Source organism: Gallinula chloropus, assembly GCF_964237585.1.
Source record: "Gallinula chloropus genome assembly, chromosome: 13".
Classification (NCBI taxonomy): domain Eukaryota; kingdom Metazoa; phylum Chordata; class Aves; order Gruiformes; family Rallidae; genus Gallinula; species Gallinula chloropus.
Genome location: NC_140098.1, coordinates 21,611,847 through 21,638,148, shown reverse-complemented (window position 1 = coordinate 21,638,148; position 26,302 = coordinate 21,611,847). Strand labels below are relative to the sequence as shown.

Genomic DNA, 26,302 nt, shown 5'->3' with positions numbered 1-26,302 from the left:
TCTGAAAAAAAGTCACAGCTGAGAAATAACCTCCTGTCAGTACTTCAGTTCTGTGCATGTGAATATTTCAAGCTCTTAATTGATAAAGGTGAGGCAGGCAGCTTCACAGCTCCTCGGCGAGCTGCGGCTGTTCCTCCCCAGGGTAACAAGGTTAGGACTGTGCTAGAGCTGACTTTGTTGCTTTATCGATAGCATCACTTGCTGTGCTGACAGTGCAGGGTGGGTTATACTTGCTCTAATTCACCCCCTTTTCACAATTAAAAAGTGCTTTGGTGCTGTGGCTTGGTATTCCACAGCACAGGAGGAGCAGAGCATCGGAAGCAGGCAGAACCAGCTCTAATTTGACGTGAGGCAAAGTGCTGAAGAGGTTGAGTTAGGGAGGGGAGTTTATAAACTGAATTCGTGCTTCCAGGTGGAAACAAAGCAGACTGGAATCCTCAGTTTGTTTTGTTTAAGCCTTTTTTTGTAAGTCAGGGGTCCTCAAGCACTTATCAACACTGCTCTTAGAAGTGTAGGGCTACATAATTTCTGTTAAACAAGCACTAAACATTGAAACAGTGTTTTTCCCCCTCCCCTTTCTCTTCCCTTTTCTTTTATGTAGTTTCACTAGTACGACTCATCTGTTCTGTTCCAGACTCTGTTCTGACCTCAAGAGCTGCATGAAGAATAGCCAGCATGAAGAGAAATCAGTCCAGGCAGAAGTGCAGAAGCGTCAAGAACATAAATGTAAATTAAGGGGTTTGAAAGTGTGGTATGTGTTCCATGCAGAGGCAGTAGTTTCCCAAATGCTTAAAGCTTAACACTGTGCTGGAAGAAACCCTCTTGCCGTGCTTCTCTTTTTGGCTGGCCTGAGTGTTTGGGCACACCAGCGACCTGGTCTGGCTGGAAATAAGTATCTTGTTGGCTGGGTGAGTTCTGGCCTGCATTAGTTTCCTGACCAGTTAGCTGCAGTCTTAGAAATGCTTGGGCTGACAGGAATGGTTGGGGCCATGTGGGTGGGAACGAGCGGGCAGTCTAATGGCAAGGAGGGCTTCTCTGACAGCATGTTGGAAAATGAGACCTTGCTCCTGGTGGAAAGGGTTGGGTTTTTTCCTCCCAAGGTTGTGTATCTTTGTGAGATACTTGGTTTTTCGTCATCTGCTTTGAAGGCCGATTGTAATGGCACTTCTAGGGCTCTGTAGGAGAATATTCAGAACACAAGTCCAGGTTCATTAGGTGTGCCTGAAAAATGGATTGAACTTACAAAAGCTTCAGTATGAGGGCCACTGTCTAGGGTTCACCTGGGTTTGATGCTGTTGACACCTTTTCCAGCACCGAGTAATTCAGATGAATTCAGCTCTTCAATCTGTGATTCACAAGCAAGGATGCCTTCATTTAATTTAGGCTGTGGGAGTTTTTGTCCACCACCCTTCTACCATAGGTGTTGCCAGAACTGTCCTGGAATTTCCTGTCCCTGCTGCCACAACAATAAACTACACCTCTGCCAGCCTGACATTAGCCAGCACTGACTTCTGCTGTCCTCACACGTGTCAGGGTGTCATTTGTGAGGTGATTTAATAGTTCCTGCCTGGTTTGTTGTCCATGGGGTAGGGCCTGTGCAGCCATCCCTGGGACGAGTGCTCCCAGCTCCCCTCATCCGCAGCCTGAATTCCCTCCTCCAGGCAGAGTGGTGCTGCTTAGTCAGGACTCTTTTATCTGCAAAGATAAAAGGAGCAGCTTTTCCCAGAAGGTCTGGTCCTGGCTACTTGTTCATCTAGATGGAGTTGTAGAGAAAAACAAAATCCAGAGACCTGTAGCTTATTACGAACTCTCCCTGAAACTTGTTGCACTGGTCTCCCTCCCGGTGTGGCAGTGTTGATGCCACTTGCATGTCATGCAGTGCTGTGTCAGGTGGCTGAAGAATCCTGCTCTGCCCTGGCTGATTTTGAAGAAACACCTTTTTAATTTATTTAGCTGTTAGCAGTTTGTTAATAGCCTGAATTAAAGCCTAAGTTAACGTGTGAGGAGAAAAATGACTACACATACTCATTGATAAAGCTTCTCCCAGTATCCATCTACAATATTAGGCTTTGCTTTTTGTGGCAGTGGACCTTACAGGCTGTTCTAACCTGAAACAGTTTTCTGTGCTCAGTTTGTTAACCTTCAAGTATTCCTGTGGTCTTCTGTGAGCTCCTTCATGGCTTTTTGTGTTCTGAAGAATTGTGAAAAGGGGGGACTGATGGTGACCCAGCATCAGCTGACAATTAATTCCCCTGTGCCTGCTATGATTAATGTGTAAGCCTTAATTTACACCTGATAAAAGGGCATGTTTGTCCTCCTGAAATGAGCTGTCAGGTGAGCGAAATAGAATACCTTTCTTAATGTGTTAAAAAGGGAAATGTTTCCAGAAAGGTGGTGGAGAGGGAAATGTTTAGTTGGCATTTCCCCACTTTCAGCAGAGAACTCTGTGTGACTGAAGAACTGGCGTGACCTTAGTGACACTGTGCTAGTGGTTATTGGAAGAAGTGGGGGAAATTGAAACCTAAAATTTAGAAGAATGTTAGACTGGAGAGATTAAGGAAGAATGGAATGAAGCTGAAGAAGAATATTTACTAAAATTGCCTCTGTTGCCTTCTCAATAGAACTTTAATTTCAGTTTAGAAGCCTGTTTAGCACAAGTGACTTGTCTGTGTGTGAGATTTGGTGTGGGTAACTGCAGTGATGTGTTTCTGTCCATGCTGGTATTTCAAGCAGTTGACATTACTATGTTAGGCTTTCTTCTCTGATGTAGGCCACAGCTTATGACAGAGTTAGCTGCATTTGCCTTGGAAGAGCTGAGATTCTGTTGTCTGTCTGCCACTGTCAGGTGCTGGGATTAAGGGGGAGCTTGTTCCTCAGAGAGCTGAGGGAAGGTGGGGAATCAAGTTTCCCTCTGTCTCACTGGAGGACCCTGGGTATAAATGCTCTGTTGTCACGTCTTGCATGTGTTTTGCTCTTGAATTTTTGATCCAAAATAACAGGTTAACTTTATCCTGGGTAATTAGAAAAAACCACAGGTGTGTGCTGCTTGCTGAGTGAAAAATAAGGGTTGGTGCTGACTGAAGGTTCTCATCACTTGGAATTATTTCATGAGCCATGATGAACCTGGGAAATAGCTCCCCTCAGAGACCTGGGCAGGAGCAGCAGCGAGGGTGATTACTTTTGAGTAGGGTACTGAAGTAGGAGAATCCCAGAAGGCTGGAGGTAGTTGTAAAAATGTCACAGGCTGCATTTTGACTTCAGTTCTGCACCAAGCTAGCTGTGGGTGATGAATGCCCTGTAGCAGGGGAGATGTCTTGGCTGTGCTCGTGGGAGCTTGTAAGGGTAAAAGCTAATGATCCTGTCGATAGCATGTAGCCCACAGTGTGTTGCCTTCATATAACACAAGCAGAAGGTAACTTGGATCTATAATTAACAGCTAATTGAATAAAATGGTAGTGTGGGGGGTTGATCACAGTTCGATGCTGTTGACTTGAAACGGGAAGGTGCCCCAAGCTGGCTGTGACCCTGAGGGCTGCAGGATGCTTGAGACAAAGCAGTTTGACTGGAGTGGGTACTTGGTGGGTGGTGTGAAGGGAGGGACTCCCCTGCCTTCTGGGGTGTCACAGTCTTGGTGCTGTGGTGTGTGTGAGGCTGTAAGCTGGTGCTACTGCCTAAGATGGCCCTGGCATGCTGAACCTGCTCCCTGGCTGCTCGTTTGGGGAGTCAGATCAGGACCTGAATGTGCTCTGGCACAATTAACTGCTTTTCCCATGATAGTTTTCAGCTGGGGTGAGGGAATTACTCTGTTGATGTGAAGGAAGGGGAAAGGTGAGAACAGCTCTCCTTGACAGCAGCGCCGTGCTTCCCTGTCTTACAGGGATTATGAAACCATTATGCAAGTCAGGAATCTGGTCTTCTGTCTAGTTAATGGAGAGAAAACTGGGTTCCTCTAGATGGTGATTTGGTGTGGGCATTCACTTAAAAGCTTTGAACCACTCAGAGTGTGTTCTTCTCCCTGCCCTTGAGGGAGGCCAGCCTTCCAGCTCAGACACCAGCCCAGGTAAGCGGCAGTGGTGCTGTGGAAGCTGTCTGCCACAGCCTGCCCCTCTGCAGGGAAGCTGTCCTCCTGCAGCTGTGGTTGTTTCCAACATGTTTCTTGAGACCTCTTGACATTGGTAGGCCCCTTCCATACACCTGAAAACCACAGGCATTTGTTAACCCACAGTGAAGTTCTGTTATTCTTCTGTACCAGGTTTCTCATGGGTTGCTTACTCTCTCCAGGATGCTAGAATATTTCTCAGAGTAATTGCTTTGTAGTGAACTAACAAGGTAGCTTTTTTTTTTATTTAATGCCCTAATAGAAGTAGTACATGTGGTTTTGTTTTCTTTTTCAGTGCTGGTGTTAAGTGGCAAGGAAGCAATGAGAAGATATCAGGAGATAGGTTGTAGCAGTCCACAGCCAGTGGATACTAAATTTAATGCATAGGAAAATGGAAGCTTGAGGTTTCCAGCAGGATAAAATTGCTTCATGAAAGGAACTTATCCCAGCTTTCTGGTTTCTGCTGTTAGTAGTAAGTCTTTTGTGTTTTGGATGTGATAGCACTGTGAAAATATCTTAGCCCACATTGTTCACAGGATGCTACCTGTTCCTTAAAGTTTTGTGAGCTTTGTCAAGTAATTCCATGTTCCTAACCTTACCTTTAAAAGATAAAGAGGATAAAGTTGGTTCCCTCTTTTACCTGTTCCTAAAGAATTCAACACAAGCTTCCTAAGCTTTTGTACAACTTGTATATTTATGACTGGATGGTTAAGTAACTCCACCCCGTTAATCATCTTTATTTCTGTAAGTAATTAGCAAAGATGTGGACAAGAATCTACTATGAAGTGCCAATCTCTGTGTATATAGTGGGAGCTCTGGGTAACCTGTGGCTCTTTGGCTTTATGCATGGCTAACCTCGTGAGTGTAGCCCCGTGGCTGGGCTCCTCCTTGAACTACCTTGACTTCCAGAGCTTTCTAGTAGTGTCTGAAGTTTGCTGGCTGGGTCCCAGCCCTTCTCTGGGGGCACGTGGCCCTACGCAGGGCTCTTCAGGCACCTTCCTACCACTTTCCCGGTCGCGTTGGGATTTTTTGATTCTAGTGCCACACTGTGTGGAGAACAAGAATTGGCCTGCTTTGAAATGGAGAGGGAGGACCTTTGAGAAGAGGTTGCACGTGCACCTAGCTGATATTTTGGATTTGTTGCCTATCTAGGGGTACAGCTGATATGCCCAGGAGATTGGGAGCCAGTGTAGGGCGTAGCGAATTCAGAGCAGCGCTAGGATGGGCAATACTTTGATTTATGTGTGTCTGTTTGCCCTTGAAAACATCCAATTCCTGCCACGTTCATCTCTGGGAAGGCCTGGGGAGGGAATGGAAAGGCTGCCCATGTGTTAACCGTGTTGTCTGTGGCTGTGCATAGGGAAAGGCATCTCAGGAGGAAGGTGGGGACGTTTCACGGTGGGAAAGGAGAAGGCCAAGTGCTCCTGCAGTTCCTTTGTGGCTGCACCTGTCCTTAAATCCCTCATTGACGTTCATCAGGAAACAGTGTTTGTCCACAGATCCCACTGGATGCACTTCTTAAAAGCTTTCCCTTGCCTAGGTACAAAAGTGGTGCAAAGTGCAGGGTCTGAGGTGAAGTGTTTTGCTTGTTGCTGGTTCTCAGGGTGTGCAGGAGAGACGTGGGTCTCCCGATTCCCGTGCTGCCGGGTGTGGGAGCCGTGGCAGTGTTGGAGTGGGGCACGCACGTGACTTCATGTGAGTTCAAAGTCTGACTGTGCTGCAGGGCTGTGGGCTGCTGTGGCTCAGTTGGTTGTGCTTGTGCTAACGTAGCCACTGGTATTTCCATCATTTTGTGAATGCCAGGGATGTATTGACAGCAAGCATTTGGCTTCATTGTTCCTATTGATTTATTCTGGTTTGGTTTTTCCTCGAGTGAACCGTACATCACAACACTAAATCTGGCTTTCAATTGTTTCAAACGTCCCAACAGTCCTTAATGGGACTGGGCAAGAAACAAACAGCTTGCTTTATTTGGTCCTGGAAACTTGCTGCAGTTCAGGGTTTGTTGTTTCTAACATTGGGTGAGAGCAGGCAGATGCCTTTTTGTGACAGGAGCTTTATTATTCACAGCCCAGCTAGAAAAACAGGCGGCTACGCTCATTGTCCTAACACCTAAACAGCTGTCTCTGGGTTTGTACTCTCTGCACTGACATCTACACCAAACTGTCTGTAATGCTTCTACAGTTAAGATTCACACTGTTGTAAGACTGCAGTAATTGAATGACGTGTGTCTTGGTGTTTCTGTGTTGATGTGGTGAGTTTTACTGGCCGTAGTGGAAATCTTCTGAAATTTCTGAGTTGGTACCTCCAAGGTGAATGCTTTGCTGGTTAAGTGTGAGGCTTTTGGAAGGGACCCAGGATGGTCAAGTGGTGTGTTGTAGCTGGGCTGAGGCTTTCTCCTGTGCTGCGGTTAGTAGGGCAGTTGGCACTGAATTGCTTTCTCTCACACAACCTTTTGATTCCTTTCACTGAATGAAGTGGTGCCTGTATCAGACACACATCCCAGCTTATTTCTGCTAGCTCTGGTTTTCAGGTGGCCACTCACTCAGGGCTGTTTGGATCCTGCAGTTTTTTACCTGGCTAATTAGATTGTGGCAACACGCTGAGCTCTTCAGTGACAGAGCATCTCTGGAGCTGTCAGAGCTCCTCGAGTGAGCATGTGTGTAAAGACCAGTGCAAGCTATTACATGGGAACTGTGCTTTCAGATGTTGCTTGGGCCTCCCATGGTCACACTCCTGCTCCTGGCAAATCTCCTTCTCTGTGCTTTCTCAGTCTTTGCTACTAAACCCACCGCTTTGTCTTCTGTTTCAGATTGTCATTGCAGAGCTGAGCTGTGGTGTGAGGGACAGTAACTGGTAGGAACAGAGCTGCAGATAAAAGGCAGAAAGAAAAGGTTGAGGGAACAGTAAGGCAAAATCTGCTCCAGAGGCTTTATATCCCTAGTGTTCTGCAGTAATGGCCTTCATCGTGGTGAGTGACACACGTTCTCCAAGATACTGGAAACTCTTTTTTCTCAGAACTTGGCTGAGTAACCTTTGGGAGTGTCAGTCTGTGAGAAGCTGAGGCAGATCCGGTTCTGTTAAAACTGGTGGAAATGGAAAATCCTCAGCAAGCTGCAGGATGACATCTGGTGAGTTGATGCTATCTCCTGGTGACTCCTCCAGTAAATAGGACATAAAACTTTCCTCTGGGACCCCCTTTGTGAAGAAGGAGGATTAAGTTTAAAAAAAAATAAAAAGATGAAGAAGAATTAGGGAGTACTTGGAAGAGAGAGTGATTGAGACGTGGGCAGGCAGCACCAAGCTCACTGCAGCGAAGAGATGGAGACTCCCAAGCTGCTGAACAGGAGAGAGCCTGTATGTTTTGCCTAGCCCCTTTCCCCTCTCTGAGTTGAGGCCACCCTGTGTTCCCCCAGCTGTAGAAGGACTTTAATTTGAAAATCTGTGCTTTCTTGGCAAGAAATCTTGGATTTTTGAGCTGCTCAAGGCATCAGCTGAGACCACTGTATGTTTCTGTGGCTGTTACAGTACATCATTGACAGAACCTGGAGGTATTTGTTAAAATACTGCAACGTTTTCAGATGAATTTACAGACAACTGACCCTAGGGCATGGCATTGAACAGGCTCACCCGTGTGCTGGGGTTTGAAATCCCGGAGATCCGAGTGAGAGGGAACTCGGGAGCAGGGAGGGAGGAGGTGGCGGAGCTGGGCCGGCCGCGCCGCTGCAGTGCGTGCCGCTTGCCGCTGGAGGACAGCCGTGCCTCGCCGCGCCTGCTGCTCCGGGCTCTGCCTTTCCCGCAGGGATGCTGCGAGTAGCGACAGGTAACTCCGGGGTGTGAGAGAGAAGCGTCTCTCAGATGAGAGGAGGGGCTGAAAGAAATGGTTCTGTCTATAAGTTTCTTTACTGAATGGCTGTAAGAGTCCTGCGTGCTGCTCACACACTGTAGCCCTGGTTGGGAGCATCCTTTGAGCAAAGCCTTGCCTGTGGTGTGCCTTTGGTCTCTGGGAAAGCCTGTGTTTCTAGGCTGGCAGACCTTCCTGGCAACACACCTCAGGTACCAAAGCCTTTGCGTGTGTGTGTGTGTGTGTGGCTTGGTCTTGGTGGACACTTGATTTTCTGGTGATGCCTTCCTGCTAGTCCAGCTGAGGACTTGCTTCTTTGGGATCCTAGAGGACACTGGCAAATCCTGGCCTGTTGGCTTGTTTTCAGGTGGCTTAGCAGTACCATTGCCACCTCTGGTGCTGGCAGTTAACATGAAGGCCCTCACTAGAGCCCCACCAGAGCTGCCTGTGTTTGCCTGCCGGGGTCACCAACCTCTGCTCCTCTACAAGGCACCAAAAGGGAATTGTGTTAGCTCTGTGGATGGGCTTTGGCCTTTTTTTTTTTTATTTTTTGGTCTTAAATATTCTGTTATTACCCCCAAACCACTTAGTACATTCTTATATTCTGTTTAGCTCTGCCCTTGCTGGGCTTGTTTTGCAGTTGCTGTAGGCCAGAGACCAGCGCTCCGTTCCCATCGCCTGCTGGCTGGTGTTAAGTACTTACATCATCTCGTGTACTTCAGCTGTTTGTCCATATGGATTTGCTCTGACTTGAAAAGCTGACGGGTGGTGAAGGAAAGGAGAGGCCGGATCCCTGCGGGGAGCGTGCTGAAGCCATATGTCAGTATTTCTGGGTATCTGGTGCCACCTGGAGACTGCTGCTGCCCACGACATAACGAGTCAAGGCAGCACATTACTAGATGTCCCTGCTCTGAAGAACAACATGAGCTGTATTGTTCTCACAGCAGAAGTGGAAGATGCTGGAGAAAGTAAAAGCAAGGATTTGTATGTGTCTTGTAATCCTTAAAGCTGGTGGAGCCTGACAGCCGTGCTGTGCTTACTTGTATGTGGCTGTGTGCTTCAGGAGTGAGTGTGAAAGGTGAGTGTAGGCATTTGATGGGAGGCTGAACTGTTGAGTCAGGACAGGTTAAATAGGTTCTGTTAGGGGGTCTGAGAGGCTGGTCAGTCCGATAGGAAAATGCAGAAGTGTCTTAATGAATCCAGAATGGGAATCTGAGCTTTGGCACAACCTTCCTACAGAAACCTGCGTTTTTGGAACTTGTTTTAGCAGTAAAATTCACCTGGGTTTGCTTCACACTTGAGTGAGGGGTATAATGTGTTCTGGTCTTTTCCAAAGTAAACCATGTGAAAGAGAAGTAGATTTAGGAAGCACTCCCTTGCTAAGATCTTTGTTACTTCCATTTGAGGGAAAAGCAGAACTGCAAAATGATAATTTCTTTGAGCCATTATTCCTCTGAAAACAACCTTCCTGCAGAATCAGAATGCAGGGGTTTCATCTTTTACCCTGAGTGTGGGGGAAAAATGCTGTGTGGTCTGAAAGGGAAGCAAACCTCAGTACCACACTTGTGTGTGATAATGGTCAGAGCTATGGCTAAGGCCAGCCTAGCTGCTGGGCTTTGGGATTACTCCAGGGTGAGTTTAACCCAGGTCTCAGGAGGAGTCGACCAGCTCCAAATCAGCATCATTTGAACTGAGTTGAATTAAATGAGCCTAATAACTGGGTTATGTCCTTTTTTATTTTTTGTTGTTTGGAGAAGTTTAAGCACACAGGAAATAGCAGTAGTTTGATGTGGAGGTGTAAGTTCTTATGCTCAATTCTTAGTGCTTTTTCTTCCTGGAAAAGTTCTGCTGGTCTCCAATGTAGTGCTTGCTTTAAGGTTGGCTTCTTACCTTTAACACTACCTTGGAATAAAGATAGCATTAAAAGTAAAATGTCAAGCCAAAGGCTGCCTCTGATACTGCTGAGCTGTGGGGAGCGACTGAACAAGCTCAGTAAGGAGTGACGCTGCTGTACACATCTTGCCTGTGGGATTCGTGGTCTTTGAGAAACAGGAACGTGCGTATCGCTTCATCTCTCTTCCTGGCTTTCCTTCCTTTCCAAGAAACCAGCACAGCTGCCTCATGTTGGGCAGCATTCCCCGATTGCCCTGGGTTTTGGTGGTGAGATGCTAGGAGGGACCTCCGGTTTTCAAAGCCTGGTGCTGGCGACACGTTGCCGGTGTTGAGCTGGTTGCTTCCAGTTAGGCCTCTCGTCCCTCGGTAGGGTTTGTGTGGTTAAACACCCCGGGCTCTGCGTGGTGTTCACTCTCTTGTTTCTCCAGCAGGAAGGTGAAATGGAAGGCGAGGCAGTTGAAGCCATCGTGGAGGAGTCTGAGACTTTTATTAAAGGGAAAGAAAGGAAAACCTATCAGAGGCGCCGTGAAGGTGGGCAGGAGGACGATGCTTGTCATATACCACCAAACCAGGCAGATGGAGGGGAAGTAGTGCAGGATGTCAACAGTGGTGTGCAGATGGTGATGATGGAGCAGCTGGATCCAACTCTTCTTCAGATGAAGACCGAAGTGATGGAAGGAGCGGTGCCTCAGGAGACGGAGGCCACGGTGGATGACACGCAGATCATAACGCTTCAGGTTGTTAACATGGAAGAGCAGCCTATAAACCTCGGTGAGCTTCAGCTGGTCCAAGTACCTGTGCCAGTGACTGTACCTGTTGCCACCACGTCTGTGGAAGAACTTCAGGGAGCTTATGAAAATGAGGTTTCCAAAGGAGGCCTGCAGGAGGGGGAGCCCATGATCTGTCACACCCTCCCTTTACCAGAAGGCTTCCAGGTGGTGAAAGTGGGTGCGAACGGTGAGGTGGAGACACTGGAACAAGGGGAACTTCAGCCGCAGGAAGATCCCAACTGGCAAAAAGATCCAGACTATCAGCCCCCAGCCAAAAAAACAAAGAAAAACAAAAAGAGTAAGCTTCGCTACACCGAGGAAGGCAAGGATGTGGATGTCTCTGTGTATGACTTTGAAGAGGAGCAGCAGGAGGGTTTGTTGTCTGAAGTCAATGCAGAAAAGGTGGTGGGCAACATGAAGCCACCTAAACCAACAAAAATTAAAAAGAAAGGTAAGCTTCCTGCCTGTGGGTGGGTTTTGAAAACCTATTTGTTATGGTGGGACCTTGCAGTCTGAAGTAACTTGAGTAGATGCAAGTGGGAGTTAAGCCACTGTGCCCAGTGGCTCTTACTCTTTGTATAAGAGCGCTCAGCTCTGTTGCTTCTTGGGCAAACCTGTCTCCCCCATTTGGGCTGTGGAGGAAAGCATCACTTTCAGGTTGTTAACATGGAAGAGCAGCGAGCTTTCCTCTAGTGTGATGCTGTGGCATTAGTATTCTCACACAACTACAGTTGAAAAGATTCCTCTTTGCTCTAATACAGATGTAAGAGTTGGTGTACACATGCTTTACACCAGGAACCAGCAGTGTAATTAGCTCCATGGGTTTTTCCCCTCGCCATTAGCTGGCTGAGGTGGATGGTGTACAGCATACAATCATACAGCAGTAGGTATGTTTGACTACTTACAGCTTTTTAAGTTTTCTTCAAACTCTGCTTTTTTGGAGTGGGGAAAGAACACTGAGTGCTGGCATGCTACTGAAAGCTGCAGCCAAGCCAGCCATAGGCAGCGTCTGTTCCTAAAGATACGCAGTTGGGTTTAATGGTACATGGTGGTTCCTTGTAGTAGCTACACCTCCAAGGATCTTTCCCTTTCCTTACTGATCTCATATGTTAGGCAGAAGGCCACAGTACTGTCGAGTAACACTGATGTCCTTCATGGCTAGGTGTAAAGAAGACATTCCAGTGCGAACTTTGCAGTTACACTTGTCCACGTCGCTCCAACCTGGACCGCCACATGAAAAGCCACACTGATGAAAGACCACACAAGTGCCATCTCTGTGGCAGGGCTTTCCGGACAGTCACGTTGCTGAGGAACCACCTCAACACTCACACAGGTACGCTGGCTTTGTAGGAGCTGCTCTGCCCTTAGAACGGATGGATCTGTCCTGGATCTGTGTCTCAAATCTAATCCCTCTTAGGGAACGAGCTAAAAAGGAAGAAGCTGATTTATTTTCCTGCCTGGGCAGCTCAGGTGCAGAGCTTGTGCTGTACACAGGCACAAAGCTGAGCCCAACCTTGATCAGAACTTAGGTAAATGCTCTGTTTGAGTATTAGTAGTTGTGTTCTGAGCTCTGTGTTGCCGCCGCTGGCTGCGGCAAAGATGGGAATGGGGCTGGAGCTGAACAAAAAACAAATCCCAAGGAGCAGGTGAGAAACTGGACCAATGTAACTGGTGACTCTGGCACATTTCTGTTGGTTTGTACTGAAGTTTCTGATCTAAAACTATTCAGCTACTTGTGACCTTTCTGCCAAAAAAGTTGTACTTCGTATCCCTCATTCTCTCTGTGGGTTGACCTTGGGTCTCACTGTGTGGTTTGAAATTTGGAAATAACCAAATGATACACAAAGAAAAGTCTGTTTCCTCACTGAAAGGATAGTAATTGGCTAAGACATTTGATGTATTAGTTACCTGTACAGATGCTGTGCCTCTTCTGTGTTACTTGCTGCTGTTATCTTTCAGAACATGAAAGCAACGTTGCTAAGTCACTTAAAACCAGCAACTAGCCAAAACTGTCCCGTGTTTTGTCTTCTGTCACTGCATCTGAATGTCATCATCTTCCTGTCTTGCCATGATCAGGTACTCGCCCTCACAAGTGCCCGGACTGTGACATGGCCTTTGTGACCAGCGGAGAGCTGGTCCGGCATCGCCGCTACAAACACACCCACGAGAAACCGTTCAAATGCTCCATGTGCGACTACGCGAGCGTGGAGGTACGTCAGTTACTGTGCCCAGTGCTTCCTCCTGTGCTGCAGAGCTTGTTCTCCATCTGTTAGAAGCATTTCCTCTTTAGCCACTTGTTTAAAAGGCTTGAGCAAAAAAAAAGCTGCTCAGGGAAGCAAACGGGGTTTCCTCAGCCGAGGACAGAACGCTTTGAGGGCTGTTACTCACAGAAATCCCAGGCAATAGCCATTTCCTCTTTGTATCAAAAATAGTGTGGCCAGCAGGTCTGGGGAGAGGATTGTGCCCCTGTACTGGGCAGTGGTGAGGCAACATCTTGAGTACTAGGTCCAGCTCTGGACTCCTCACCGTAAAAAGGACATTGAGGGTCTGGAGCGAGTTCAGAGGAGGGCAGTGGGGCCGGGGGCAAATTCTGTGAGGGGCAGCTGAGGAGGGAGCTGGGGGTGTTGAGCCTGGAGAAGAGGAGGCTGAGGGGAGACCTTCTCTCCACCTCCCCTGCCCTGCCAGGAGAGTGCAGAGAGGTGGGTGATGGTCTCTTCAGCCAGGGGACAGGAGAAGGGACAAGGGGCAATGGGCTCAAGCTGCCCCAGGGCAGGGTGAGATAATAGAAAAAGTTTTTTTACTGAAAGAGTTGTCAGGGCCTGGAACAGGCTGCCCAGGGAGGGGCTGAGTCACCGACGTTGGATGTGTTTAAAACAAGGGTAGATGAGGTACTTGGGGATATGGTTTAGCTTAGGACAAGGACAGTTGGACTTGATGATCTTAAAGGTCTTTTCCAACCTTGTGACTCTGATTTGGAAACAATGGCTGATGTTGCTGCTTGTTAAATTATTTTGCCTTGCAGAGGATGAGAGGGATGGGAGCATGCTGCTCCGTGCTGGAGGGGGGCAGCAGGATGTGCTCAGGCTAGAGGTGCCCTCCTGTTTTAAAGTGTGCATTCAGCTTGTTACCTGTTCAGTGACTGTAGCCAAAATCCCTGTGTCTTGGCCTCAGTATTGGTGGAGAGCAGCTTCAAGTAAATTAAGCCCCCTCTAATGCTCGCTGCGGTGTTGCTGCTCACCCTGCAGAGCAGCTTTACCTTGTCATAGGAAATGTGAGCAGCCCAACTCCACAGAAACTGGATGTGTGTGATGGGGGAGGCTGGGGAGGGGTTTCAAGCTTTCCTCCCTCCCCATGCTCTGGCTGTGGTGCTGTAATTCCAGGCCCTGTGGTTTGAGTGGTGAATAAATTGCACTGCAGCAGTTTCCATAGTATGAATTAGGAAAGAACCACCAAGCTGGTCTTTATTTGAGCTTGTGCTGTGTTTTCTTAGATGGAGGTTGGTGATTATACAGCGTGGTCATGTTTGAGCAGAAAATGCCTTAACGTTTGTGCTCATGCTGACCTTTAAACTGGGTACTTGCCTTCCAGATAAAAGCAGGAGAGAAGAATTAAGTCACCCTGTTGACTGCAGGGTTAGATTTTTGTTGCTCTTGGCAAGATAGCAGTTTATTTTATCCCACTCAAGTAACTGTAGAGGACCCAAGAAAGCACCCTGAGGAGAAAAACCACACTGCACAGGGGGAAGCAACCCTTGGCTGCTGGCTTTCCCAGAACCCTTTCTTGTGTCTCTCCAGGATACTTTCAGATTTTAGCATGTCTTCAGGGGCTGAGGTGGGCAGTAACAGTAAGGTGAGCACGAGACTCTGGATCAGGCTGCGCTGAACGTGGGAACAAGCAGCAGGCAGGGCTGGGAAGGAGGTTGAGAGGTGGAGTGGGCAGTGCAAGACTGGAATCAAAACACAGTTGTTTGGTTTAGTGGTGAGATAAAAACAGACTGCCTTAAGCTCTGAACTGATTTCTTGCACTTGTGATCTGACCTGTGCATCTGTGCTAACTTCAGTCCTGCTCTTGACTTCCAGGTTAGCAAATTGAAACGCCACATTCGCTCTCACACCGGCGAGCGCCCGTTCCAGTGCAGCTTGTGCAGCTACGCCAGCAGGGATACCTACAAGCTGAAGAGGCACATGAGGACCCACTCTGGTATGGAGGCTGTGGGGTTTCTTAGCGTGTTGTGCTTCAGTGGCAGGGTGCTGAGGCTGCCTGTGATGTGTGCTAACACTTAAAACAGCAGAGGAAATTGTTGTTTTGCAGCATAGCACTTTAGAGAATCCATAGCCAAAGAGAATGCCCTGAGACTTGTAGGTGCAGATAAATTCATGTCCTGGTAATAATTGCAGCACTGAGCAAAGAGCTTGGAGGATTCTGCCTGCCAGTTGGATGCAGCTGCTTCTAGTACAAACAGGAGAAACTTCTGTTACCAAAGTTCCACCTCTGGTTGAAGATGACAGCCAACTGACAGTGTCATGCTTGAGTGTAGCTGCAAAAGCACCTCATGCACATCAGTTCATAGAGATCCAAAGGTTTTCAGCAGTGGAAATAATGGCTTTGGCATGGGACGTACTGGAGTGCCAGGTTAATCACACTGCTGAAATCAGAGCAGGGGAAACACCCTTGTGCCTACACACAAGCATTCAGGACTTCCCAAATCCACTTGATGCCACTTGCTGCCACCTGTCAGCCCGTGCAGAGGTCGGGTCGTCTGTGTGTTCCTCAGAGTAAGGGTAGTAATTGTGACTCATTTGCTTAAAGATGGACCTCGAGGCTCTTGCAGAAAGATGCATGCTGGAGCTAAAGCTTCTAGAGAAAGAGGCATTACTGAGCTGTGACTGGAGTTACTGCTGCTGTCAGCTAGCTGTTGCGAGCGTCTGGGAGGCTGTTTTGTTTGGGGTTTCTTGGTGAGATTTCTTTTTAATAAAAGTACTTGTGCTATTTTCCCCCCCTTCTGCTACTGAAGGAGAGAAGCCATATGAATGTTACATCTGCCATGCTCGCTTCACTCAGAGTGGAACCATGAAGATGCACATTCTGCAGAAGCACACGGAGAACGTGGCCAAATTTCACTGTCCTCACTGTGATACCGTTATAGCCAGAAAGAGCGACTTGGGTACGTACCTGGTGTGGTGAAGGTGCCAAAACCACTTCCCCAGAATCAGAGCTCACAACAGCTTGTCTTTTGGTTCTTACCTGATGCTTCTGTAAGGGGTACAGTGTGAAGCACACTTAGGTGTGTAGCTGGCAAGACGGACTCAGAGCTTCCAGCAGCTGCTGCAGGCGATGAGGATTTTCAGTTTCTTTGCATTATTTGAAAGTGTAGTGTGATTTCCAAGTGTGGAAGGCCTAGAGATGCAAGGCCTTTGTTGACCTTGGACTGAGATTATGACTGTGTGTGGATGGGGATTGGAAAACCCAAAAGGTGGTTCTGCTTGACCCCCTGCACATTGGAGACCATTAAGTTTCACGCTGAGCTATTTTCATCGAGCTACATGATTTAAATTGGCCCAGATAGTTTAGTTTTCCAAGATGCAGGGCTCTGTGCCACAGCCAGGGTGGGAGAGACTCGAGTTTCAAGCTCTCTTCTGTGTTCTACAAGAAGGTGAAAAATACTATTGCTCCCAGAGCAGCTGAGGAGGAGGAGGAAGCCATGATTTGGCAGAACGTTCTGTCTGGAAACAGAATCTCCCAGTGTTGGGGAGGCAGCTCCCTCCCAGTAAAGCCAAGGGTAGGGTGCTGCAGCAAGAGGTGGTTTGAGAGGACAGCAGTCAGTTCATGTGGGGAGCAAACAGCCAGATTTACAGCACAGCAAAACTGCTGTGAGCCCTGAAGAATTGTACTTCTATCAGTGCTTTAGTCTCCCCTGAGCTGCCTTGTGTGTGCTCTTAGTTGGGGGATTTTAAAGAAGTGACTGAAAGCTCTGTAGGGGGTTATTTACTGGTAGCCCTGTTGCCTGCTAGCCTTGTTGCTCTGACTTCTAATCCTGAAGAAAATCCTACTTCCCCTAGTGTGTTACCTGGCTTCTGCAATTGGGAATAGTCTTAAACATAACACTACTCAGGATGCTTTAGGTTGATGATTGTACACTGCCAAACGTAAGCATACTGCACTGGCACAGGTTGCAGCTAACAACCAAATCTAGAATCCCCAAACCTAGACTTGTCTGGCTAGAAATCCTTCTGGTTTCTTCTAATTAACGAGTTAAGTAAAAACCTATTCCACTTGTTTGCCTTGAGCTCAAGCTTACGTGAAGAGAAGATCTCTCTGGGGACTGTAGTCTGGTGCTTGGGAGGCTGGTGTCTCAGTCCTGCTCTCTTGCTCCTAGGTGTCCATTTGAGGAAGCAGCATTCCTACATCGAGCAGGGCAAGAAGTGCCGGTACTGCGACGCCGTGTTCCACGAGCGCTACGCCCTCATCCAGCACCAGAAGTCGCACAAGAACGAGAAGCGCTTCAAGTGCGACCAGTGCGACTATGCGTGCAGACAGGTAAGCAGGTGGGACAGCCAGAACCCAGCAGGAAGCCTGAGCTGTGCAGTTTGGCTGGCTGCTTCAAGGTCAAATTAACGTGCTCGCTCTCTTTGAGGGGTGTGAAGGGAAGTTGGGTGGCTTTTGCTTCTTGGTTTAGTGCTGCCCCTGTAGAGAAAGACCTTTATGTATTGAATCTGTATAGGATGAGAGTGGCAAGGGCTGGATGTGCAATTGTAGAGTCAGAGAATGGTCTCTGGCTTGGAAGGGATCCCAAGGATCAAAGAGTTCCAACCCCCTGCCACAGGCAGGGACACCAACCTCCAGGCCTGAATCCACACAAGGTTGCCCAGGGCCCCATCCAACCTGGCCTTGAACACCCCCGGGGATGGGACACCCACCCCCTCTCTGGGCAGCCCCTTCCAGCACCTTACCACTCTCTCTGCAAAGAACTTCCCCCTAATATCTAATCTAAATCTTCCCTCCTTTAGCTTTAATCCATTCCCCTTGTCCTGTCATTATCTACCCTTTTAAAAAGTTGTTTCCCCTCCTGTTCCTCTGCTCCCTTCAGGGACGGGAAGGCTGCAATGAGGTCCCCCTGCAGCCTTCTCTTCTCCAGGCTGAACAAGCCCAGCTCCCTCAGGCCCTCTTTGCAGGGGAGGTGCTCCAGCCCTTTGATCACCTTCTGAACCCTCACACCTCCTCTGACCCCTCTCCACCAGTCCCACATCTTCCTTGTATTGGGTCCCCAGCTCTGGACACAGGACTCCAGCTGGAGAGTCCTGAGGGCAGAGCAGAGAGGGACAATCCCCTCCCTGTCCCTGCTGCCACCCCTCTCCTGATGGATCAGTCACGATGTTCTCGCATCTCTGCGGCATCATCCCTTCCTAGATTTTAAGGATAAAGCTTTGGCCTCCTTTTAGCAGAAAACTTGCTCTTCTGTGGCTGAGTTTTCAAGTTCTTTTGCTTGTGGTGTCAGGAGCGGCACATGGTGATGCACAAACGGACCCACACTGGAGAGAAGCCTTATGCCTGCACCCACTGCGACAAGAACTTCCGCCAGAAGCAGCTGCTGGATATGCACTTCAAACGATACCACGACCCCAACTTTGTTCCTGCTGCCTTTGTCTGCTCCAAGTGTGGCAAAACTTTCACTCGCAGGGTAAGGGAATGTCCTGGTTTGCTTTGTGGGGGGGTTGGGGTGGAATGAGGCATTTTGGAGGGGAACCGGTTTAGCCAAAGGGGAAGGGGTGAGGTGTGGGACATGTTACTGATCTTTGAATTAGGGTGTTTCCTTCTGGGAGGAAGGGAGAGGGGAAAGACCTGGTATAATTCAGAATTAGTGCTACCATGTGTTAGTATTGACATAGTGAACAATGTGAAAAAGCAACTTTATGATTAAAATTAGTGACATTTGCCTATTTCCCCCAAACCTTCCTGTAAAAACACCTGCATTAGCAGGACTGTGGCTGAACATCTGACCTGGAATTCAACATGTGTTGTATTTTGTTGTGTGTTTTCTCCACTGAGTAGAGCACAATGGCCAGACATGCTGATAACTGCTCTGGCCTAGATGGTGGGGAAGGAGAGAACGGAGGAGAGACAAAGAAGGGCAAACGTGGCCGGAAGAGGAAGATGCGGTCTAAGAAAGAAGACTCCTCTGATAGTGGTAAGAAAGAGCTCAGTGCCTTCTGAGAACTACAGGCCTGTGATTCACTGTTTGTTGGCTGCTGGTTTCCTTGTTCTTCAGGTTTGTTCTGGCACTTGAGTGGCTTTTATTTAGTTGGCAGGCAAAAAAAATTGATAGCACATGGCCAGGTACAGACAGAAGAGACTGCCTGAGAGGGACAGGCTGGAGTAGACTTTTCCAGGCCTCTTCCAAGTGTTGGAAAAACACCATGTGATCCCCTTACCCAGGGCCATGAAGTTCTCTGGGAATGTTTCCTGTGGCCCCAAAGAAGCCGTGTGTTTCTGTGGTGTGCTGTTAGGAAATGGCACGTGCTTGTGTGTGGCATGTCCAGCCACCCCTGATGCTGACAGCATCCAGGAAACGGTGGAGTCTGCAGGCTGTTGTCATGGGCCTGCTGTGACAGTGAAATGGTCAGGGAGCTGGTGGTGTCTTCCTCTTCTGGAGTGTGTTTGCTGGTGTGGAGATGGTGGCTTTTGGAGGGCTCTAGCTTCCTGGTCAACATGGGTGTGTTAGGAGCAATTCATGATAGGGTGGCTACTATCTGTAAGCTTCTCCAGAACAGGGGGAAGCCAGGCTGTTGTGGCAGATGATGACCACCATGCCTGTGCTATTACTTGAGGGAAAAACTCTGTCCTAGTCATCCATCCTGGTGGAGGGAAGGCTTAGGTAGGCATATCTTCAGGCACATCCAGGGAGAGGCTGTCTGAGTGATGAGATGCTGTTGGACAGCTCTTGCTGCTTTCTGTCTGCTTTGGGTTTGTGGGGAGCGTTGTGACCATGTGCTGGTCCCTTAACGTAGCACCCAAGGGGTGTAGCTCTGTTAACATGAAAGTTGGGACAAACCCACAGAGAGGAGTATGGGATCGGAACACCAAGGTGCAAAGAGGTAGTGTGAATGGGAGTACCTTAATTACCTTAATTAGGCCTGTGCCATCTCTGGATGAGCAGGGAGAGAGATCTGTTTGGTCACTGTTTTTTGTACACTGTGTGGATGGCCCTGGAAAGCACAGCAAGGGCTCTGTGGGGCTGGGCTCATCATGTGTGAGAACAGCTTTGGGTGATTCTGCCACCTTTAACTTAAGGTTTTGAGGTCTTGGAGCTGCTCCCCTGGTTTCCTGACTGCTCAACAGGGAAAGACTGAAGCGTGGCATTGGCATTTCTTGAGGGCTGGGAGACTTCCCCTTGGATCCCTCTTGAGCTCAGTGGTTCACAGAGATGCTGTGGTGGCTCCTACCCTGTATACCTGTGGCTGGCCCCTTTTATCCTCTGAGCCCTTTGTTTTCACACACTTACTCCTTGCCGAATCACCTCAGCTGCTCCTGAGCATCCCATTAATAGCCCTGTGTGATCTGAAACTGCTTTTCCCTGCATCCCATTGTGTCCCACCCCAGCCAGCAGTTCCCACGTACCCTTTAGTCTGAAGGGTCTGGAGAGCTGCTCTCATGACTTAGTGGTGATGACTCAGTGGTGTGTTTCACGCCTGCCTGCTGGGGCTGATGACTCTCCTCTCCAGGTGAACAAGACATCTTGGGTCCCCACCTTCCCTTGTGCACCCCTGTGCTCCTTGGGTTGTGCAGGTGGGACTTTGGGCTGGTGATTTCTCTGATGGGCCCAGGAGTAGCCCAGCAGTGTGTTACTTGGTCACACCCCTTGCCACGGTCTCTCTGAGCATCTCTGTGGATGTGCAGAGGAGCTTTTGTCACATAATCTGGTGTAATTAGGTTTCCTTTTCCTTTCTGAAGGACAGCTTGTTCTGTACTGGTCCGTGCCACCAGCTGCTTGACAAAGGCCTCGTTTGCTGCCTTTCTCATCAGAGTTGGTTCCTTTTGGATGAGGTTTGGATGGTGGTTCTCTAGGTGGATGTTGTTCCCTTGTGTTTAAACCAAAGGTTTACCTGATGCAATGTTTCTTACAGAGGAAAATGCTGAACCAGATTTGAATGATAACGAAGATGAGGAGGAGACAGCAGTAGAAATTGAGGCTGAACCAGAAGTTGAGCAAGAGGCTCCTGCGCCACCTCCCAGTAAGAAACGAAGAGGGAGACCACCAGGCAAAGCTGCCACCCAACCAAAACAATCCCAGCGTAAGTCACTGTTTGAAGCTTGTGGTACACTCACACAATCACAGACTGGTTTGGGTTGGAAGGGACCCCAAGGATCCTAGAATTCCAACCCCCCAGCATGGCACCAGGCTGGCTGGCTGGCTGGGGAGCAGCCCTGAGGAGACAGGCTTGGAGGGGTTGGGGGGCGAGAAGCTCAGCACGACCGTGTCCTGGGCTGCATCCCCAGCAGTGGGACCAGCAGGGCTGGGAAAGGGGGATTCTGCCCCTCTGCTCTGCTCTGGGACACAGACCCCCCTGCAGCGCTGCCTCCAGCTCGGGGGTGCTCAGGGCAAGGGGGACATGGAGCTGTGGGAGCGAGTCCCCAGGAGCCACAGAGATGATGGGAGGGCTGGAGCCCCTCCGCTCTGGAGCCAGGCTGGGAGAGCTGGGCTGGCTCAGCCCAGGCTGCTTCTGGGGAGAGCTCCCAGCCCCTTCCTGTCCCTCAAGGGGCTCCAGGAGAGCTGGAGGGGGGCTGGTGCCCAGGACAGGGAGGGCCAGGCCCAGGGGAATGGCCTTCAGCTGCAGGAGGGCAGCTGGGGAGGGGCTGGGAGGCAGAAATCCTTCCTGGGGAGAGGGGAGGCCCTGGCACAGGGTGCCCAGAGAAGCCGGGGCTGCCTCTGGATCCCTGTCAGGGTTCAAGGCCGGGTTGGATGGGGCTTGGGGCACCTGGGCTGGGGCGGGGAGATGGGGGGGTGGGGTGTGTGCCTCCCTCCCATTGAAGGGAGAGCCCTGCCCACCCAAACCAGCCTGGTTCAGTGATACACAGCAGACTTTTCAAAGCAGGAAGGGTGAATTTGTTCCTCCAAGGGGTAATGGCTTCCCCAGTACCTCACATATCTGCTCAGCATCCTGCCCAGAGCCATGGCCTGTGGGAATGCCCTGTGTTGGGTTTCTCCCTGCGTCCCCTGGACCGGGAGCTTTGCCTCACTCCCAGGGGCTTGTGTGGGATTTGCTCTACAAAATCCATTATTGGAGCAGTGCCTTGACCCCAAGAGGCATATGGGAACAGTGATGGCATCTTCCTGCAGGGACAAGGAATTGATGCTTGATGCTTGGCAGGTTGAGTGGCTTCTCGTTGCTGTAGGGATGTGTCTTCACTGTGAGCCCTACTTGCTGTGGAGGAGTCTCAAGTGTCTACCAAAGAGTTCCCTGGTGCAGGTGAAGGTCAGGCCAGCTCTGGAACCAGTTAAAACCCTGTTGTTTCTCCCCCTTCCCCTTTGCTTTCTGCCCCTCTAGCTGCAGCAATCATCCAGGTTGAAGACCAGAACACTGGTGAAATCGAAAATATTATAGTGGAAGTAAAGAAAGAACCCGACGCGGAAACGGCAGAGGAAGAGGAAGAAGCTCAGCCAGCTGTAGTGGAAGCTCCCAACGGGGACCTCACTCCTGAGATGATTCTCAGCATGATGGACCGGTGATGGAGGAAGACCACACTGGCTGACTGAACTGGCCTGGGCTGTGTTTAAACGGCTCAAATCTATTTTTTTTCCTTTTACCTTTTTTGGGTTTTATTTTTTTTTTTTCCTTCTTCTTGGCTTTGGGAAATGCATCATTTTAGACCATTTTACCAAACATACTTGGAAATAAAACTTCAAAATGATGTTAGGATGTGATTTTAACTAGGAACTTGCTGTTTTATGTTAGCATTACAGGATCATGGAACGTTAGGAAATACTTTGGAGTCCTCGAGGGTTTCCTACGAGTTGCTTGATGTAGTTTTGCTCTGAGCTGCAGGGTTACAGCTGCCTGAGGGCCCTGCTGACCTGCACCGAGCTCTAATACGCGGAAGCCTTGACTAGAGTTACGTGGTAAACCACTCCGGACTTGCCCTTCCAGTTCCCAGAGTCCTCGAGCCTCCTCTTCCTCTCAGTAGTGTTTTTAACTGTAAATGCAGACTTGGGAGGGTTCTAGACTTTTAAATTGGGGTTGGTTTTTTTCGTTCTGGTTTTCTTTCTGTTGGGCTTTTCCCCCCACTGACTAGCTCCGGTTCTCCAAGTCGGCTGCACACGGTAGTTTTGGCATGCTCCAACTGGTTTCTGTCCTTAATGTGCTTTGCTTCCTGCAAAGCATTTCTGTAATGGTCAAGCTTGTAAATAAGGTTTGTTTTTGGGTTTGTTTTTTTTTTTACATTTTAATCTTTTTCCATTAATTAAGAGGTATGCAAAGACACAGTTTGAATAAACCCCAGGATTTAAATTCCTTGCAAGCTAAGTGACAAGAGAATTCGATAGGGTGTAAATGTTGGAAGAGCTGTTGATAACAGGATGATGTTAGAGATGTCCCCAGAAGGAGAGGAACCCCCACACACACCTGTGAAGCCTGGTTTGAAGCACACAAACCAGCCTCTGAACACCTTTTGTTTTGGTTCTGAGTTCCAAGTTCCACGAGTCCCTTTTCTTTGCTCTATCTAGTAGCTGGATCTTGTGTTTTATGGCTCCTACCTTAAGGCAGAAGTGGCGAGTTGTAAGTGGGTCGCTGCAGCCCTCGAAACCCGGGCCAGGAGATTTTAACAGGTCAGTAATCACACCCATTTTGGATCTCTGAGCAAACAAAACGAATAATGTGAAATACAACCGATGCCTGTATAGGAACTGTCACATGTTAAAATATGTAAGCTTTTTATAGAGCCTCAGTCTTGCTGATTTCAAACAAATTTTTCTTCTATGTATCGCTTTTAAGAGAGCTATCAGTTTAGCTATCAGACTCTAGGTTGATGCATTTTTGTACTTAGCTGTACTGTGTGATATTTTTCATTATTTTAGGAAGCCAACATGGGGAAAAATACTGTTATAAAATATGTAATGGGGTTTGAAAGCTGGGAAGGAGAATATACTGCTGTACAGCTAATAAATAATAACGATTAACACGCGTGCTCACCCGCTGCTTTCTTTGTGTGTATTGAGGGGGGGACCCTGTGGCCACCTCCAGCCTGAAGCTGCTGTCCCCAGGAGGGTGCTGTGTTGTCAGTAGCACAGCCCAGCTCCTCTCCTGCTGTGGGTGCTGCCTCTGTGCTGCTCTGGATGGGGAGTCACGGTGTGCCACCACGGTGGGCTGGTGCGGTGTGCCGCCCCGTGCCAGCAGGTGAGCACGTACCTGAGCTGGGGTGGTTACTGCGTGGAGCTCCATCCCTGCCTACTCACAGCAGCTTGGAGCATGCAGAGGTGAGGTGTAAAACATGGGGGTTACAGTGCTTGAGCAGGAAGTAATGTGGGAGTAGTTGGTGCCTTGGCTTTGGCAGTGAGTTGAAGTGATTGTAGCTGGTGGATTAGGAGGGGTATTGCTTGCGTTTCATGCTGGGAGAGGCACTGACCCTTGGGTGGTGTTCTCATGGTGTACCTTCTCCTAGTTACCTGTGAAAACAGCATAGAGAGCCCAGTAAGGTGGTAGCAGCGTGCTGTGTAAGTTGGGAGTAGGGCAGAAATGGTGGTAGGAGCCACTGAGTGGCAGATGAACACCTGAAGCCTGAAGAGCACAGGAGTTTCTAGACTTCATTTTGACTAGATGTTTGGTGATGAGTTCTCTGGTCCTTCTGAGCCCTGTCAGGAAAAGCCCGGATCCCAGGTGGGATGGAGACTTGTTCCACAGGTGGGAGGGGTGAAGGTAAAAGCCACTTCTGGAAGGAGGAGCTGGGTCTGGCTGTGGAGGTGGGTAAATCTCCACGTGCTCCCGCAGTGGGATGAGGAGCTGGGGTATTTGTGAGTCCAGAGATGCCTCAGGCAGAGATGGTGCTCTGGAGATGTGACTTCTGCTGAAGCAGAGGGCTGGGGAGGCTGGGAAATGGAAGGTGTCCTCGGGGTCTGTTAGGAGGAATACCACCACCAGCACCCTGGGGAGCTGTTGAGTACACGCTGGCAGAGGCTTCCCTCCCTCTGCCTCAGGACCACAGGGTTTCTGCTGAGGAACCTGAGGGCTTCTTGTCCCCTCTCCTGGAGCTCAGAGGAACTGGAGGAAGCGCCTGTGTGTGAGCAGCTTGATGGTGGAAGATGGAGAGGAAGAGAGCCTGAGAGGCACTTGGACAAAGACCACAGGTATGGCTGCTCCTGCGTGGTCTTCGAGCTGCTCAGTGGTGTGCTGTGCTCCTGGGCAGCTCCTGCCCTGTTAGGCAGCAGGCCTGGGAAGATGGGATTGGTCTCCAGAGGGGATTGCTGGTGGCTCCTGTTCTCATCTTGCGTGGTAGATCCCATGTAGGCATCGTGTGTGTGTGGAGCAGACCTAGCTGGGCGTTGTGGGCTATTTGGAGAACTGCCTCTGGAGCCCCAGCAAAGGCTCAGTGGGGATGGGAGCAGCCACCCTCCTGTTCTCCTCACCTGGGGTGTTCCTCTGTGGTCTGCTCAGCTGACCTGGTTTCTTGGTGCTCACTCAGGCGATGATCCTGTTCGGCTGCCTGGGGTTTATTCCATCTGAGCTCCTCAAAGGGGCTGCTCCTGCCTTGGGCAGGTGCCTCTGCTGCTGCTGCGCCTCCCTTGCAGGCTTCTGCCTTGTCCTTGGTGGAGCTGCTCTGGAGAGTTGCAGAGCAACATTGCAGCCCACTCTGGAGGGGACACATCCAGGGCAGGGGCTCCAGCCAGAACGTGGACAGAATATCTCTGCTCCACCCCAGTGCTGTTACCAGCCTGGGAAAGCTGTGCCCCGAGTCCTGGGCTGTGAGTGTCTCTGGTGCTCAGGGGCAGGTGGAAGAGTGACATCAGGGTGACAGGGGCTGCAGTGGGCTCCCTGGGACTGCTGCAGCCTGCCAAAGGCTCGTTTGGCTTCCAAAGCTTGAGAGCTCCCCTAGGTTGGTCCCACCCAGGACCATCCTTGTTGGCTGGTGACCACCCTGTGCCCTTCCTCTTCCTGGTGCTCCTCTTCCCGCTGGGGAGGCTCGAGGAGGTGCCTTGGCAGAGGCTGGTCCCTGCTCTGAGCCACGTTCTCCCCAGCCGCCTCCCTGAGCAGAGCTGCTGCGTGTTGTGGTCGGGCTCTATGGAGACGCTGTCCCGGCAGGGACGTGGCTTCCTGCCTCTGCTTCCACCCCGAGGGCGGCTTGAGAAGCGCTGCAGCCCCAGGTGTAGCAGAGCAGCATCGCCCAGCCCCTCCAGGGATCGCCTTCTCCTGAGTTACTCCACCTCTTAAACCCACACAACTCCTCCCGGAGTCCCCGGGGCAACAGCTCGGGCAGCCTGGAGCTTGGTGCTTTGTGGAGAAGGACAATGTGGGGGGACCAGGCAGCTGGGACCCTCTGTCCCGGTTCATGGGCACCAGGCTGGCAGCTCAGCTGGTCCCTCAGCACTTAGTCCTGGTTGGGGGCTGCTGAGCCAGCGCTGAGCAGTTCTGGGTGCGCTGCACAGGGTGTGGGACAGCTCTCTGCTCCTTCCTGGAGCTCTCCCAGCTTGTTGCCTGGCCTTCCCAAGGA

At 49.8% G+C, this 26,302-nt stretch overlaps 1 protein-coding gene across 1 annotated transcript; it reads left to right on the top strand.

Moving 5' to 3' along the window:
• Positions 1–675: 675 nt before the first annotated feature.
• On the top strand, positions 676–23,765 carry CTCF (CCCTC-binding factor; the record flags this gene model as incomplete). Its single annotated transcript, XM_084269981.1, has 11 exons — positions 676–726; positions 10,265–11,057; positions 11,769–11,939; positions 12,683–12,816; positions 14,686–14,806; positions 15,621–15,770; positions 16,983–17,143; positions 18,102–18,284; positions 18,656–18,791; positions 20,728–20,895; positions 22,150–23,765. The coding sequence occupies 11 exons, from the start codon at positions 676–678 to the stop codon at positions 22,329–22,331; spliced, it is 2,250 nt and encodes a 749-aa protein (XP_084126107.1). The 3' UTR covers positions 22,332–23,765.
• Positions 23,766–26,302: the final 2,537 nt, after the last annotated feature.